The sequence below is a fragment of the Dendropsophus ebraccatus genome, chromosome 9 (assembly GCF_027789765.1).
Source record: "Dendropsophus ebraccatus isolate aDenEbr1 chromosome 9, aDenEbr1.pat, whole genome shotgun sequence".
NCBI lineage: Eukaryota > Metazoa > Chordata > Amphibia > Anura > Hylidae > Dendropsophus > Dendropsophus ebraccatus.
In genome coordinates this window covers 93,280,616-93,294,580 of record NC_091462.1, presented here as the reverse complement: position 1 = coordinate 93,294,580, position 13,965 = coordinate 93,280,616, and the positions used below count along the sequence as shown (strand labels likewise).

General features: G+C 43.2%; 1 protein-coding gene across 4 annotated transcripts in view; it reads left to right on the top strand.

Annotated features, from left to right (window-relative positions):
* Positions 1–12,373, top strand: part of C9H7orf50 (chromosome 9 C7orf50 homolog) — a 225,749-nt gene extending 213,376 nt beyond the window's left edge. For 2 of the 4 annotated variants that reach the window (XM_069983882.1, XM_069983881.1), the window contains exons 5-6: positions 4,490–4,571; positions 11,247–12,371. In XM_069983882.1, the coding sequence (XP_069839983.1) occupies positions 4,490–4,571; positions 11,247–11,429 (265 nt within the window). In that variant the 3' untranslated portion in view covers positions 11,430–12,371. Of the gene's footprint in view, positions 1–4,489; positions 4,572–11,246 lie in introns of all 4 variants that reach the window. The other 2 variants (XM_069983880.1, XM_069983883.1) reach the window with 2 other exon arrangements.
* Positions 12,374–13,965: the final 1,592 nt, after the last annotated feature.

Below are 13,965 nucleotides of genomic sequence, written 5' to 3'. Positions count from 1 at the left end.
AATAGGAGCAGTGGCAGCAGACCACCGCTGACTTAAATGATCTGAGGATCGTTTGAGCAGCTCCTTCTACGACTCCTTCCACTGTTCCCCACTCGCTGTCTGTGCATGTAATAGCACAAGCAGCGAGCAGAGAAGTAGGGGGAAGCGAGCACTCAACTGACCAGCGCTGTGGAGTCGGTAAGCCGAAGCTCCGACTCCGACTCCTGAATTTTATCAGGACCGACTCAGACTCCAACTTCTGCTCCTTCATAAAAGGTCGGTCATATACCAGGGGAGTTATTTATCAGACTGGCTCAGCAGCTTCTCCCTAATGTCCTACATGATCCTGGGGCGACTTCTGAGTGAATAAAGGATAACTGTATATAAAGCAGCTTCTCCTGTGTGTGCAGTGGATGCAGCCAGTCTCCAGCCTCCATGTCCTGAACTACTCACAACTAGACTAGATGGAGCAGGTGGTCTTTTCCTGCTGACAGTCTTCTATGTTTCTAACTAAATATTCACCATACTTAAAGAAACACTGCTAACAATGCCAGATACCTGTAATATAGAGGTCAGCCATAGTGATATACAGGGGGTCACACATAGTGATATAGAGAGGGGTCACACAGTGATATAGAAGGTCACTGTGGGGGCACGCAATAGCACGCACGCACACATACACACACACAGCCTGCTGCAGCCATAGCATACACACACACACACAGCCTGCTGCAGCCATAGTGCGCACACACACACACACACACAGCCTGCTGCAGCCATAGCACACACACACAGCCTGTTGCAGCTATAGCATACACACACAGCCTGCTTCAGTCATAGCACATACACACAGTCTGCTGCAGCCATAGCACACACACACACAGTCTGCTGCAGCCATAGCACACACACACACAGCCTGCTGCAGCTATAGCATACACACACAGCCTGCTGCAGTCATAGCACACACACACACAGTCTGCTGCAGCCATAGCACACGCACGCACAGCCTGCTGCAGCTATAGCATACACGCACAGCCTGCTGCAGCTATAGCATACACACACAGCCTGCTGCAGCTATAGCATACACACACAGCCTGCTGCAGTCATAGCACACACACACAGCCTGCTGCAGCCATAGCACACACACACACACAGCCTGCTGCAGCTATAGCATACACACACAGCCTGTTGCAGTCATAGCACACACACAGCTTACTGCATAGCATAGCGCACGCACACACACACACACACACACACACACAGCTGCAGCCATAGAACACTGAAGAAAAACACACAATCTTCTCCCAGAGAGAAAACACTACACTGAGGACAGAGGTTACAGCTACACTACTTATGTCTTCTCCTTCTCCTCCTCTATATTACACAGGATATCTTCATATTACACTGCTGCTCATATACAGTCATCCAGCATCCAGGAAGAGAACAGCACAGATCTCCCCCCACACAATGGAATCTTCCAGCTCAGAAACAAACTGCCAAATAGTGACCGACAACTTTTCCATAACCACCCTTATCTAATAGGGCCAGTGTCCTATTACTGACATATTCCCCAACCACCCTTATGTAATAGGGCCAGTGTCCTATTAGAATGTTGCTCATAATATATATTCATGAGTAAAACTTGTAAAATTCATATCAAAATTCAATTGTACATTTTTTAAAGGTTTTTTTAAAGCTTGAGTCGACTCCGACTCCAGCCAAAGCTATCTCCAACTCCGACTCCAGCCAAAACTAGCTCCGACTCCACGACTCCGTCTCCACAGCCCTGCAACTGTCAGGTCGGTGCTTGCTTCCCCCTTATTATCATGCCATGTAATACAACCTTTAGTTGTCCCCCATATGAATGGAGGGACAGTTTACATGCTTGGCCGATGCTGTATTCAAAATGGGACTAAAGAGCATTGTCAAATGCTGAACTCAGCCATGTTTAGAATTTTCAAAGTGAATTAGCCATGGCCGAGCGTGTGTACTTCCACTCGATTCACTCTGGGGACAGCTGATCTCCATTGTTGTGATTGGTAGGGGTCCCAGCAGTTGGACTCCTACCGATAAGCTAGGTATCCTGTGTTCTGTAGATAGAGGATAACTTGTAATCTTAGAAAAATAAGTATAATCAAATGTTCTCTTGTTTCTTCCATATCCATCCTACTTTTGACGTAATACATTTAGGTGGCTTAAAGTGGTATTTTTGTGCATTGTGCTCAGAACACTGTTTAAGACCCTTAAGGTGAATTCTCCCTCCCCTACCATCCATACTAAATCTGCATTGTCCTGTGTATACATTCCTCGCTATCCCGGGCATATGGAAGCGTTACATGGAGCACCTGAAGCACATGACATCTCGCACGCTCCATTTCCAGTTTATGGAGAAGTAACTGTTTGCAATAGACAGAGTCTGGAACTCATAAAGGAGACACATGTTCTGCTCTCAGTCAGGCTCTTTGGATAGAGCCGGGCTTTGTATAGCCACTTTTCCAGACAATTTGACACAGTTTAAAAGCTTTCCTTGGCAAAGTGCTTGAAAAAAGGGAAACAGAGGAAGGCTTACTTTCAAACGCCATTGATGTTCACAGACCTGTCTCCATTACTGACCCGAAGCTCCAGCAGATTTACCATTGTGTATCCGTTCAGGAATAAAAGGTTCCAGGATGTGGAATTGAAAAGAGGGTGAAAGCTGATGGTTCATGTGCTTATAGACGTATCAGAAGGCTGTATCCAATCCAGAAGACACAGCAAAACATGGGCAATGGTTCAGCCATGCTCAGCCTTTCTCAAGGAAGGTTGTTCCCACTGAATAAGGCATAAGGTCCAAATACTGGTGCCTCGTGACATGGATTACCATGCTTTAAAGGGGCTTTTCAGTTTAGGAAACTAATTTTTACACACCCTGTAAGGATGCTAATCTCTTTCCCAGAGGGCATATCGGCTGCAAGAACATGTCTTAAAGCCACATTACATTGTGGAGGAAGCTTCCTCCCTGTTTCCCGCTCACTGCCTATTCTATTACACGCACAGACAGCAAGCGGGAGTGGCTGCAGGAGGCTACGGAATGTGCTGCCCGAAGGATCCTTAGATCGGCCTGGCCATTGAAGTCAGTGGTGGGCTGCTGTTGGTGCTCCTATTACATAGAACGGCTAGGAGCACATTGTCCTTGTCATGATCGGACCTTTTCAACATGTTAAAGACCACGATCAGCTGACATTGTGCCTGTTGGCTAACCACAGTTTTTTAACATGCGCTATTGCATCAAACGAGGATCGGCCAAACACTGCAGGATCTATCCTTTCCTGCATTAGGGTGTCCAGATCTTGCAGCAAAATCAGCCAAACCTGCCGCCAACGGTTGAGTCAACTCTCGTGTATGGCGACCTCCTGACTTTCCACCAATAGACAATGTTGGTAGAGGGGAAGGCACAGGCTTGATTGATTTTCAATGCCCGATAAGCTGGCTGGGGCCTACCCATCCCCATAGACAACACATATATACAGGGAGGTTAGAGGCAATAACTGTTAGCAGAGAGTTATTGAAAATTTATGACCTCCTCTATGCACGCAACCCACTGATATGAAAGGACATATCTCCTCTGTGGAGGCACTATAAGGGAAACTGAATACTTAAAGTGAATCTGTCATCTGCAATTAATTAGGTCAAGGAGACATATGGTACCTTTCACCTATCCATCTTTGCTTCCACAACATAGAAAAATGCTTTTATTATCTGGTGCAAATAGTCAAAGAGGCTTTCCCAAGCTCCTGAAAAGCTTCAAGCTGAATATCTCCTCACTTCCCCTCTCATCCCTTTCTGGGACCCATCAGCACTTTAGGAGCTTGAAAAATCCTCTTGACACTTTGCCCAGGAGAATAAAAGCATGTTTCTATGTTCTGGAAGCACAGCTGGATATATGAAAGGTACCATGTGTCTCCTTGATCTAACAGCATCTAAACAGTGTCAGCAGTTTGGAATGTGAATTACAGCTGTCAGATTCACTTTACCGCCAGGTTTCTCTACAGATTGAATTACTGAGGATCCTAGCAGGGGAACACTGAAGGCCATGTTACACGTCCTGAGCTTTGCTGTAAATCCCTATTACACGGCTCAATGATGCAGCCTGGGCTGGATTGTTCATGCAGCCCTTTGTTTGTCTGCAGTGGGAAGCACGTTGACCACCACTTTCTGGCACCTAAATACACTCTTCTAAAGATTGGCATGTGAGTTCTCTCCCAACATCTTTCACCAATAAAAAAAATGGATCGGGATGGAGTTTTTCCTTCCAGAAGTGTCTGATATCCCTCCTTACTAGATGCTCCTATAACTTTGTAGGTTCTGTCCATGTTTTCATTGCACAACACCACCTCCCATGTATTACAATACCATGTATCACTCCATAACTCTATTTTATATGGATATTTAATGGTTCCCACCTATTTATTCTTACTTTTCTTATTAATATATAGTGTATTATTATAATCCTGTTTTGCTTTCATTTCAGCTGGTCCAACAAGAGCCCAGAATGGAAGTTCCAGAAGGCAAGGCAAACCTGGCTCCTCATGAACATGTATGACGCAGAGAAGGTATGTCATGGCTTTTTTATCCTGCATTTGGGAATTACTGTGCTGTTATTTTACAGCTATGATAATATTTTTGTCAGTGAATCTCAGTCAAAGGTTCTTAGACCTTTTTGTATCAGAAGAGATAAGCCGCAGCGAGAGCTCCCTGGCTGCGGCTTACCCCTTTCCATAGAGAGCACGGGAACTATCGGCCGTGCCGAACGTTTTTGCTTATGAGGAGTTGGGGGGCTGGTTAGGAGAGATGACTGATGGCTGAATGATCATTTGGGCCTCAGTTATTAAAGGTGTATACCATTGACCATACCATTTGACCAACTTTCTCCAGCTCTCGGCCACATTATGTAGATATTTGTATTAATACAAGATGGCGAATCCCTTTATGTTGTAAGATCAGGGGACAAGCTGGAGTTCTAGTCTGATAAGAGAAGTTTAGTATGACACATGGGTCTTTCATCTACCATATATCCTATTACCTTCCATCACTCGGTGGATTCTATTTGCTCAGCTGCTTTGCCAGCCTCTGACCACAGTTTACACAGGGCGTACAGTAGCCACCTCCATACTGTATGTACAAGCTCTAAGCATATAACCTGTACACAGAGATGTGAGAGGTCATATAACTGTGTACATGGCTGGTTTTTTTTTTATCTTTCTTTATTGTAGATGACAGATCTTGCCTCAAGAAGCTTTGTTATGGCAGTGCATAGTCATACTTATAGGATATGTGTCATAAGGACAGACTCCATTAGATGCCTTCTAGTGGTTTTATAATAATTACAGCTTTAGGCTGGGTTCACACACTGTATACTTCAGGCTGTATTTGGTCCTCAAGTCAGGTCCTCATAGCAACCAAAACCAGGAGTGGATTGAAAACACAGAAAGGCTCTGTTCACACAATGTTGAAATTGAGTGGATGGCCGTCATATAACAGTAAATAACGGCCATTATTTCAATATAACAGCCGTTGTTTTAAAATAACAGCAAAAATTTGCCATTAAATGACGGCCATCCACTCAATTACAACATTATGTGAACATAGCCTTTCTGTGTTTTCAATCCACTCCTGGTTTTGGTTGCTATACAGCCTCACAAATACAGCCTCAAATATACATAGTGTGAACCCAGCCTTAATGTGGCTAAGCCACAAATCCCACCCACCCACCTTCATTCTACTGATCTTTAGGGGTCTCAGTGGTTGGATTTTCCCCAATCACAATGATGACTTATTATGAGCATCTCTCACTCTGGCAAATCCATCCTGCCCTGCATTACACAGACAGATGATTGCAAGGGGATTTCTAATGGGGGACACAAATCAGTTTATTGTATGGTGGTGGTCTTCTTATTGACAAGTTATGCCTTACCATAGTATCTAGTGGACAGTGTAACTAAGGGTCCTTTTACACACACACAGATATCTAACCAATTTATCTGACAGATTTTTGAAGCCAAAGCCAGGAACAGACTATAAACAGAGAACAGGTCGTAAAGGAAAGACTGAGATCTATCCTCTTTTCAAATCCATTCTTGGCTTTCACTTAAAAAATCTGTCAGATAAATTGGTCAGATATCTGTATGTGTAAAAGAATCCTATCACACCAAGAAATTATCAGTCGTATTTGGTTGATTATCGGCCTTTATGGCCGATAATCGCTTGGTGTAATAGCTAATGTTAAGAGGCAACAATCAGCCGACATGCACAATGTCGGCTGATCCTTGTCTTTCAACTTGTTGAAAAATTTGGGAACAATAAGGACGGTCTGCTGACCCTCGCTCCGTGTAACAGACCGCCGTTATGTACTATGGGCTCCCCGGACAATCTAAAGATCGTCTGGAGAGCCCTTCCCACAACCACCCGCGGCCCCCTCCCCACACTTACTTGCTTGCTGTTGGTGTGTGTTGTAGCGCCAACAGTGATCGGAGAACGAGGAGCAAGCAAGCACTGATGTGACAGTCCGGCGCTTGCCTCCTCCTCCTTATCGGTACGTGTATTGCCAGGTCCTACCTCTTCTGCTCTCCGGCGCTCCATTTCCTCTCCTGCCTGTCTGTTCTGATAACTTCCACAGTGATCAATAGCTGTTCCATGTTACAAATGCCGCAGCAAAATTAGACAGCTATTTGAAATTGCATACTGATGCGGTTTTGCCTGTACGCAGTGCCCACAGCGCCCACGACATGCTCCCACCCCCTCACGTCTATGGAAGTTTTAAGCACAGATGGGCAAAGAGAGAAAGTGGAGCGCTGGAGAGCAGAAGAGGTAACCCCTTTAAGCCTTATCCTGGGGATACTGTGGATAAAAGTTGTTGAAATGGTAAAAAAAAAAAAAAAAAAAATGGTAAAATCCCTTTAAAGGACCCTTCTAACAAATTATAGTTGTCTATGGTAGAGAATCCCTTTAATGAAGACAAGGTAGCACTGTGGGCAAATGGCTGTACTGTAAGGGTTCTTTTGTCCTAGAACCTAAGTAAGAAAGAAATCTTATGGTTTCTATGGGTATTGGGTTCTTCCCAGACAGTCAGTCCAGAAGGCCGTGCCAATCGCTTATACTGTGCTCCGTGTTTTCATACACAGAATTTGCATTTAGGATTCTTAATTTGGTCATCTAATAATTGAAGTGATCTGTCCCCTTTAAGGCCTTATGCTCATAGTCATAATATGGCACTTGCAGAAGTCTATGGAAGTCCATATGAGTCCCATTGTATAGGAGTTTTATTTCTATTGGATTCTGTATAAATCTGACAAACTCATCAGATGCCATATTACAGATGTATTCTTCCCTAGAAGCATTGCTCCAAACTATGTCACAGTATGACACACATATGACGGCACACAGAGTGCCGCTGGATTCGGAGCTGCCGGGGACTCTATGTTCTCCAGTGCAGCCTCATGAGACCATTAGAATTTACATTAATGACATTTATTGAACCTAGTGCTGAAACCTTAGAAACTTTGTAATTTACTCATAAATATTCTGTTCACAGTTTGAGATCATAGGGACCCCGCTGGCTTACACTTACAACAGCCTGTATGTAGCTGCAGTATATAGCGTTCATTCCTAATTCTAAACCCCCCCCCCCCCCCCCCCCCCAATGACTATAGAGTCATGATGCCTTGTGGGATGAGGTTGGTTTCCCTAGAAGTCATTTTGAGTTCACCATGACTAATATAGTATGAATCACAAAAAGGAGGTTATTGCTGGATGCGGAGAACATGGGAGGCAGAATGTGTTTTGGAAAACGATTCTAGTGAAAGTTTTTAATAACAAGATGATTGGAATCCACGTGAGATGGTCTCATAACATGTGTAATCTGCACCGCCAGTAATGTAAGAGGAGCTCTATACTGCCACCTCCTGCTCAGCTCCGCAACAGCACATGGATCCAGGGAAATAGGACAAAATTTTAACACAGTGTTTGCCAACTTTTTCCACATGGCGGCACCCCTGCCAAATAATGTTGTACAAAAAAACATCATTAATTGACTCATAGGTAGTTGTAGTAATTCCACAGTTTAATGTCATGCTCAGTACAGTGAGTAGGTATGTGGTTTGACTCCTGTATTTACAATCCCCTGCCCCCCATATACTGTACAGTAATAGAGTACCCCCTGCTGTGTTTATATATATATATATATATATAGAGAGAGAGAGAGATAGTAATAATGCCCCATACTGTGCCCCCATATATAGTGATAATGCCTCCTGCTGTTGTGTACCCCCATATAGTAATAATGTCCTCTGCTTTGCCCCATATAGTAATAATGCCCCCTGCTGTGCCCTCCATATATAGTAATCATGCCCCCTTCTGTGCTTCCCTAATCGTAATAATACCCCCTGCTTGGCCCACCTTACCACAGGACAGCTCTGACTCCTGCTGTATCATGGCATAGTGCTGGAGAAAACTGTGGACTGGACAGGCTGGCACTGTGCTGGAGGACAGCTCTATAGATGGCAGGCAGGTCTTTAAAGTTGTTGTCCAACCAATTTTCTTAATTCCTTTTAAAGGGGTTATCGAGCTCTACAAAACATGGCCATTTTCTTGCAGAGACAGCACCACTTTTGTCTCCAGTTTGGGTGCAAGTTTTGTAACTCAGTTCCATTGAAGTGAATGGAGCTTAATTGCAAACGACACCTGAACTGGAGACAAGAGTGGTGCTGTCTCTGAAAGAACGTGGCCATGTTTTTGAAGCGCTAGATAACCCCTTTAAGAGAGGGACCTTTTGTTCAGAATCCTCATCCTCACAGTGATGAATTGCTGCAAAGATCGTCCCTCGAGCTGGAGGACTGAGTCTGCCCTGCATTACTCCATCTTAAGGGTATGTGCACACTGAGGAAAAGGCGAGGAATTCAGCTTGAAATTCAGCTTGAAATTCCTCCCGTAAAAAATGTGCAGAGCAAAGTCCCATTGTGTTCAATGGGTTTTCTGCTCTGTTGTTCACACTGCAGAATTTCCGAGCAGAATTTTCTGCCGCAGATCTGCTAGAGGAATCCTATAGAAGTCAATGGGGGGGCTTAAATTCTGCTTGAATTCTGCCTGAAAACTTTCTGCTTCAATTCCTCGAGAATTGCTCAGTGTGCATATACCCTTAGATTGGAATGAGATCTGTGTAATACTTAGTTTGCCCTGTGGTGGCGCTGCTATCATTCACGGATGGGTTTCCAACTGATTTCTGGAGAAATCTTATAATCTTATTCTAACAAGAAGGGATTGTCTAAAGTGAACGCCCCCTTTATTTTTTCATGATCCTATTGGGATTCCTCTTTTAGTAATAGGAATATCCATGTAATAGAGCAGAACGCCGTAGACTTAGATTTCTGTCAGCAGACTACAGGCCGCCATAAACTGCAGCTTATATAGGACGTTTTTGTATGTGAGTGATGAAGCAGAGCTGTAGTTGTAACTTGCACACGCGCAGTTCTGCACCATTTAACCTGTCGGGATGGCTCTTGCTCCCCCCTGAGCGGACATGTACATGGCTGATCTCATCGTACACTTGACTCCGATTCCCGAATATCTCAGCCGTACAAGTTAATGTCTTGGGACGGCCGTCCAACTGTTTTGCTTTTCATTAGCACAAGCTACCGTAACATCCCACACAATGGAGCAGATGTTTTCTGCTGCTGAATGAAGTCAGAGAGGCAGCGAGCCTTCCCCGCACCTGGCTCTTATAACAGGGGATAGTGGGGGTCCATCATACCTTCTGCCAACAATGGTCAGATACAGCAGAGAAGGGGGTTTCCTCTGGGTAGGAAAGAAGAGGAGGATGGTAGAAACATCAGGGTGCAAAGTAGGGGGGAGTTGGGAACAATAACCGAGGAAATCACCTGGATTAAAATTCTGTTCAGAGATAGAAAGTGAAGGAGGCGGAAGAGAAACAATGGCATCCCCTCGGGCGGAACAGTCACATGGTTATATCTATGTGGGAGACAATCTTCAAGCACATTTTTTTCCTGTGAACAAGTGGTGTTATCGGCCCACATCAAGAGCTTAGTGGGACTATCAAAGTCAACAGTCGCAATAAAAATTAAAGGAGAAATGCGGCCATTTTTAAAATCTGGCAGGGGGAAAATTGATTACAAGTAGGTACTCGTCTTTCCCTGTGCCCACTGTGAGTGGCAGGACTGGCTGCGGGACCCCTGCTGAGAGTCATCTTCCCCCAAGTTGTGATGACGTCAGGAAAAGGCCTGTCCTGGCTGATGGACCGCCCCAGTCACTGGCTGAGCAGTCAGTCGATTAGCCGGGTTGTGATGTGTCAGTGCCGGAGACCCCGTGGCCGGTTCCGCTGCTCACCGCAGGAACGGGGAAAGGTAAATTCCTACTGCCCCCTACGGTGGCAGGATTTTAAAAATGGACTGAGCTGGACTTCTCCTTTAAGAATCAGCTGCATTGTAAAGCATGGCTGAAGGATAACAGCTGTGCATTAAATCTGGACAAGATGTTAGTGTAAATGCAGACGGGTCAAATTTGCTGCAGATAATTTCTTTAAAAAGTTTATTAAACTTTATAATTTAAAAAGAATTGTACTAGAAAACTTTGGTGCACAGAGATACAGATGCCAGTGTTATCATATTATAGTGTGTCGTCTTAGGGAGTTGTATATTATGTTTTTAATGATGTTAGTGACATATTTCATATCCCAGTATTGCACCACTAAAAGAGACGTGTGTATATGTGCGGTAGTGGACTACAATGCTGACAGCTGTATCTTGGCCCCCTCTGCTGGCAGTGAAGGGAAATGCAACAATTTACTCTATTTCCAGAAACTGCCTTAGGGCTAGTTCACACGGAATAAAAGTGGCGGAATTCTGCAACTGAACTCTCCGCTGCGGAATCCTGTCTGCCTCCGTGTCACACAGGCTGTCTATGGGAGGGCTTGCGCCTCTCTGCTCTTGTCAATTCTTTGAGCGGAGAGCTGAGGCACGCGGTCCCTCCCATAGACAGACTGTATGACACGGAGGCAGACGGGATACCGTGGTGGAGAGTTTAGTCACGGAATTCCACCACTTTTATTCCGTGTGAACTGGACCTTAAAAAAGTAAAAAATAAAGTTTAATAATGTGTACAGAAGATACAGCACCAGTGATCTGACACTTAAGTGTTGTAGCTCTGAATACCCCTTTAAGTAAATAAAATCTGTAATGTTTTGATGTAGAATTTAAAATGGTTTTCCCTTGTGATAGGTCCCTGCCGAGCACTTTAAGAAACTCCTGCCTTACTTGGTGGGTCTGAAAGGCAGCGCTCGTGAGACCACCATAAAGAAAGCAGAGGAGTACATGAAGGAGTACGACAACCGAGAGACAGAGGAGGAGTCTGATGAACAAAGGACGGAAAGAATCCGAGAAGTTTTACAGCTTTTGTGTTAGAGGCAGTGACATTTCTGCATAACACATAACTCAGTTTACCAATGGCCGATTCTAAAATACTTTGGTCCTTTTTGACCCCAAAGTAATAACCATCACACAAGCAGTAATAGGCTTATATCAGTGTTTTATCAGCAAAGCAATAAAATGTTCATTAGAACTGTACATAATTTACCCACTAAGCAGGTATCATGGCGGCAGGTCCACCCGACAGTCCACAAGGTTTCCTTCTTCCAGGAAGCAGAAGAAAACCCAAGGATTAGTACATAGGAGTGTATTTCCAGAATGGTGATCAGTGTGTCCTTTATACAAGTTTTGAGAGTTTGTCATGCAGGAAACCCATTGATGGCAGGTAAAGACTACAGTCACTGAACTAAGATGTCCATCGAGGGCAAAAAAATTGTACATTGTCCCAATGCTTCTCAGCGTGTCTGGACAATTGAGCCCTCTCTGTGCCTCTTACTGGTGCATCATACACAGAACTTAAAGGGAACTTGTCACGTTGAAAAATACAATAAAATCTGCAGACAGCCTATTATAGAGCTGGAGGAGCCGAACAGATTGATATATGTATTTGTGGGATAAGAATCAGTAATATTTTGATTTAAACCTCTTTATATTCTGGGCTTAAGAGTCCAGTGGGCGGTCCTACTCTTTGATTGGCAGTTAAGTCTGTATGCAAACCTACACTGGGAAAGCTGTCAGCCAGTGTTAAGATTGCATATGGGTAGGGTTACATTAAAAATAAAAAACTACTATGGCAACTACTCCGTTCCCTTATATCTACTGTCTGGTAAGACTTGCCCTTTAAGTTATATACATTATACGACTTTGTGTATCACTGACACTATGTATTCGATTGTGTATGGATTTTTAATATGTACTCATGTGACTTATGAATATGGAATTTTTCCTTTATAATAAAAATGTGAATAAATTCCTCCTGTGTCTCAGTCAACTGGAGATCAAACCTGAGGGTTAAAGTTCCCATACATTCCAGCAGGGGGCAGTATTAACCACCACTAGGCAGGAGTCCATTTATATGGCCCTGTACACCCAAAATGTGAAAATAATTTGTGCCGCTCTGATAATCTCCAAGAATAATATGTAGCTCTTAACATAATTGTTGTGCCAAAAGAAATAGCTGTTCTTCTATGTGTGGTTTGGCGGCCATCATAGGGCTGTGTAGGAAATGTTCCTGCAGCTGCTTTTGTTGAAACCACAGGTAAAATGTGCCATCTTTTCTGAATGGAGCTTCTTCAAAGGTTTTCACAGTAGCAGGTAATAGAATGACAGGAAACATGTAAGAAGAATACAGTAATGGTGGACGCACCAAATATGAAGACCATCTAAATCAGGGATGGGGATCCGTCGGCCCTCCAGCAAAACCGCAATTCCCATCATGCCTGGACAGCCAAAGCTAAAGGATCTACATCCGTGATCTAGAGGGTCCTGGTTTATACAGAGGTACAAGTTTTTTAATAGATGAAAAAGTTTAAATCACCCCCTTTTCAGGTGAATCCCCATTTTACCCATATATATATATATATATATATATATATATATATATATATATATATATATATATACTAAAAGGGCAGACTAATACTAAAAGGGCAGACTAGATGGACTCAGTGGTCTTTTTCTGCCGACAATCTTCTATGTTTCTATACCGTTAACAGCATGAGCACAAAAACCCACCAAAGTGAAAAATTGCTAATTTTTGGCCATATTACATCCAGAAAAAAAAAAATAAAGAGAGATCACAAAGTTGCATATACACAAGTGAGGTACCACTATAAAGTGTAGATCATGGTGCCAAAAATAACCCCTCAGCCTCATAGATAAAAAAATAAATAAAAGCGTTATAAAGATTAGAATTAGAACAATTCTAAAAACATTTATTAATAAAGTTTAAATTTTTTAAAAGCAGCCAAATAAAATAAAAGTGATATAAATTGTCTATTATTTTATTCATACTGAGGAACATAGATAACATGTCTGATTTTACCACAGACCGAACGGCGGAAAGACCAACCCTCTCATAATATATATTTTTTTTTATTTCACCATGCAAAAAGTAACAAAAATTAGTCTTGCAGCATATTTTATAAAAAAAAAAAAAAAAAAAGAAGATTGTAATTAACAAGTAGAATTGATGTAAATATATTTGGGTTTGTAGGTGAAAAAATGAAAGCAGAGAGCACTATGCATCAACCACGGTTGCCTTTGCTGGTGGTGTTACAGTGTGTGTCTAGTTTCTCCACTAGCAGCACAGCAAGGGGTTCTTTACTGTAAGAACTGTGAGACTACAGAACTATCTGACATGGGAAGTGGTCATAATACTGGTTTCACACATGGCAGTTTTTTAACCAAACACACAAAAACTGCAATAGCTCACCGCTGATGGCAAGACACAGACCAATACAGATGTATAAATTGCAAAAAGCAGCCCCCCAACTGCTCAAAAAAATAAATAAATAACAAGACCCTTGGCATACCATTTGCAAATAGTGTGAACCATGCCACCACGATGAGG